Consider the following 2,405-nt stretch of genomic DNA (forward strand, 5'->3'; position numbering starts at 1 on the left):
TCATTTCTAGGAGAAGTAGTATTTTATTATTTTGCATGTTCCCACGTTTTGTATTATGTATGGCTATTTAAAGCCTCCTTGTTTTATTGAATAATGCACCCACTTTTCATTAGAAACTGAAGTCTGTCTCGTTCTTCATTCTCAATATATTTTCTTTCTCTAGAAAGTGATCACATACATATAGATACATAGTGATTTTGTAGTGTGTGTAGAGTGGGGCCTGAACCAACACAAAACACATGGTGTGGACCATAGGACCAAATAGCTAAAAGTGTTCGGTTCTTTCTATTTATTCAATAAAATGATTGTTTTGTTATAAATTAAAGGGTAAATTACTTTTTGAGTCCCTGTGTTATATGTGTTTTAACTAGTTGAGTCCAAAATCAAAAAGTTTAACGACCTGAGTCCCTATAAGCAATTTCTTTAACCATTTGAGTCCAAATTTCAACCTCAGTTAGATAATCTCAGTTAACTTTTTTTAAAATGACCAAAACACCCTTTTATATTAAAAAACCATTTTATTATTAAATATATATATATATATATGTCCAGATCATAAACAATCTTCATCTTCACCATTACCTCCAGAACTTTCTCTCTCTCTCTCTCTCTACCAAAACCACCTCCAACCCACCACCACACCTCCACCAGCAACACCATCGTCGCCACACCATCAATACCACCTTCGACACCATCATCACCATCAAAACCCTCATGTCCAAGCTCCATCTCCGGCTGCGAAATACTCTTCTGGAGCTACGATTCCCAGCAGTTAGGGTATCCACAAGCAATCGAGAGCAGAGAAAGAAAGAAGCCCCCTCTCTAATTTGAGCATCAACACAGCAATTCCAGATGTGGTGAACCCTAACTCTGTGGAGAAGTCAATTTCTGGTGATTCAGAGGTCTCACAAGAAAGAAAGAAGCCCCCCTCCAACGTTCAGGTGGTGGTGCACTGATGGTGCGGTGGTGTTAATGGTGGTCTAGATGAGAAAGAGAGAGAGGAGGGATGGGTGTGAACTGAAATGGGTGTGTGTGCAGTGTATCACCACTACACCGTCACCACCACAACACCCACCACCGTTGTATCTCCACCGTCACCACCATTCAGCGATGGAGAATTGGATAAAGTGGAGAAGACGGTACGCCTGATTGCTGCCATTTACATTTAGTCGTCCACCGATGTAAATTAGTGTTTATGTTTTAGGGGTTTTGGATACAAAGTTGATTCTCTTGCCGGGTCGGATCCATTTCAGGTGTTGGGTTAGGCTGGTAATGGTACGGTTCGAACCGGGTATTATTCTGCAGGACTTTCCTTGTTCTGAGTCTGCTATTAGACCGGATCTTCTTAGCTGTGATTCATGTGGAGAACACCTATGTCTTGTGGCTCAGGTTAATGTTAAAATGTTACTAGAATGGTGTTGAGATTTTGGGTGTTGGATCTTTGTTTGATATTAGAGTGGGTAGAACTGTGTTTTGTTTATTGTCACGCTTATTTTATTGCGTTATTTTCAGATTTATGCCCCTATTTCCAGCAAGATGTTAACGGTAGAAGAGCGTGTAATTTATATATTTGCTTGTGTAGACCAGTTTGTGAGGCGTTGAGGTAGGTAATTCTTATATATTCTATCGTTTTTGGCAGCAATCAGGCGTACCGTCTTCTCTGCTTTTCGAAATCTCATTCAGCGATGTCTGTTAGCGATGGTTCAGTGGTGGGAATGGTGGTGGTGCGGTGGCAGGGATGGTGGTGGTGCGGTGATGGAGGGTGGTGGTGGTGGTTGGATCTCCAGAGAGAGAGAATGTGCAGAATAATATATAATATTTTACTCCTGTGCATTAAAGACTTGTTCATTATACTCTTATGCATATTAGAGTTGTACTTTGTGTGTAAATGACTAAATTGCCCTTGTAGTTAACAGACTTGATGGATGGAGTTAGAAATTTGGACTCAAATGGTTAAACAAATTGCTTATAGGGACTCAGGTCGTTAAACTTTTTGCTTTTGGACTCAACTAATTAAAACACATATAACACAGGGACTCAAAAAGTAATTTACCCTAAATTAAATCATATAAATAATAATAATATAATAATAATAATAGCTATAATCCAATCATCTTTAGAAAACCACTGGATGTTTTTTTTTTTACCCACAGAAATATTTCTACCCACAGAGTTACCAATAAAAGCCAAAGATTGAATATAATATAAAGTATATTTATATAACATTATATGTGGTAGAAGGGCTGTATCCCATTGCATCTTCTTTTAAGTTTCGATATGAATCAAACGATATCGATTTCTCTTACTTTTCTCGAGTTATTATTTCCGTTGTTGTTTTCTACTGGAAAATCGGTGAATAATATCTGATTAGAAGTTTGATCGTTAACAAATGAGCAATCGTCGTT

At 38.2% G+C, this 2,405-nt stretch overlaps 1 protein-coding gene across 3 annotated transcripts; it reads left to right on the top strand.

Annotated features, from left to right (window-relative positions):
- Positions 1-616: 616 nt before the first annotated feature.
- Positions 617-1,908, top strand: LOC110872454. Of its 3 annotated transcripts, XM_022121251.2 has the most exons (4): positions 617-1,139; positions 1,254-1,389; positions 1,513-1,545; positions 1,640-1,908. In XM_022121251.2, exons 1-4 carry the CDS (start codon positions 985-987, stop codon positions 1,694-1,696), a joined length of 381 nt encoding a protein of 126 aa, XP_021976943.1. In that variant the 5' UTR covers positions 617-984; the 3' UTR covers positions 1,697-1,908. The 3 variants fall into 3 exon arrangements, 2 of the variants coding, with proteins under 2 accessions (XP_021976943.1, XP_021976944.1); XM_022121252.2 differs by lacking the exon at positions 1,513-1,545 and having other exon boundaries at positions 624-1,139; XR_002554443.2 differs by lacking the exon at positions 1,640-1,908 and having other exon boundaries at positions 624-1,139; positions 1,205-1,548.
- The last annotated feature ends 497 nt before the right edge of the window (positions 1,909-2,405 follow it).

Source organism: Helianthus annuus, chromosome 8, assembly GCF_002127325.2.
Source record: "Helianthus annuus cultivar XRQ/B chromosome 8, HanXRQr2.0-SUNRISE, whole genome shotgun sequence".
In the NCBI taxonomy this organism is placed as follows: domain Eukaryota; kingdom Viridiplantae; phylum Streptophyta; class Magnoliopsida; order Asterales; family Asteraceae; genus Helianthus; species Helianthus annuus.

Bases quoted from the DNA above. Each gene is read 5' to 3' on its own strand.
- LOC110872454 (XM_022121251.2), top strand. From the start codon at position 985: ATGAGAAAGAGAGAGAGGAGGGATGGGTGTGAACTGAAATGGGTGTGT. The intron at 1,390-1,512 runs GTTAATGTTAAA...CGTTATTTTCAG, and splicing joins ACCTATGTCTTGTGGCTCAG to ATTTATGCCCCTATTTCCAG. The intron at 1,546-1,639 runs GTAGAAGAGCGT...CGTTTTTGGCAG, and splicing joins TTTCCAGCAAGATGTTAACG to CAATCAGGCGTACCGTCTTC.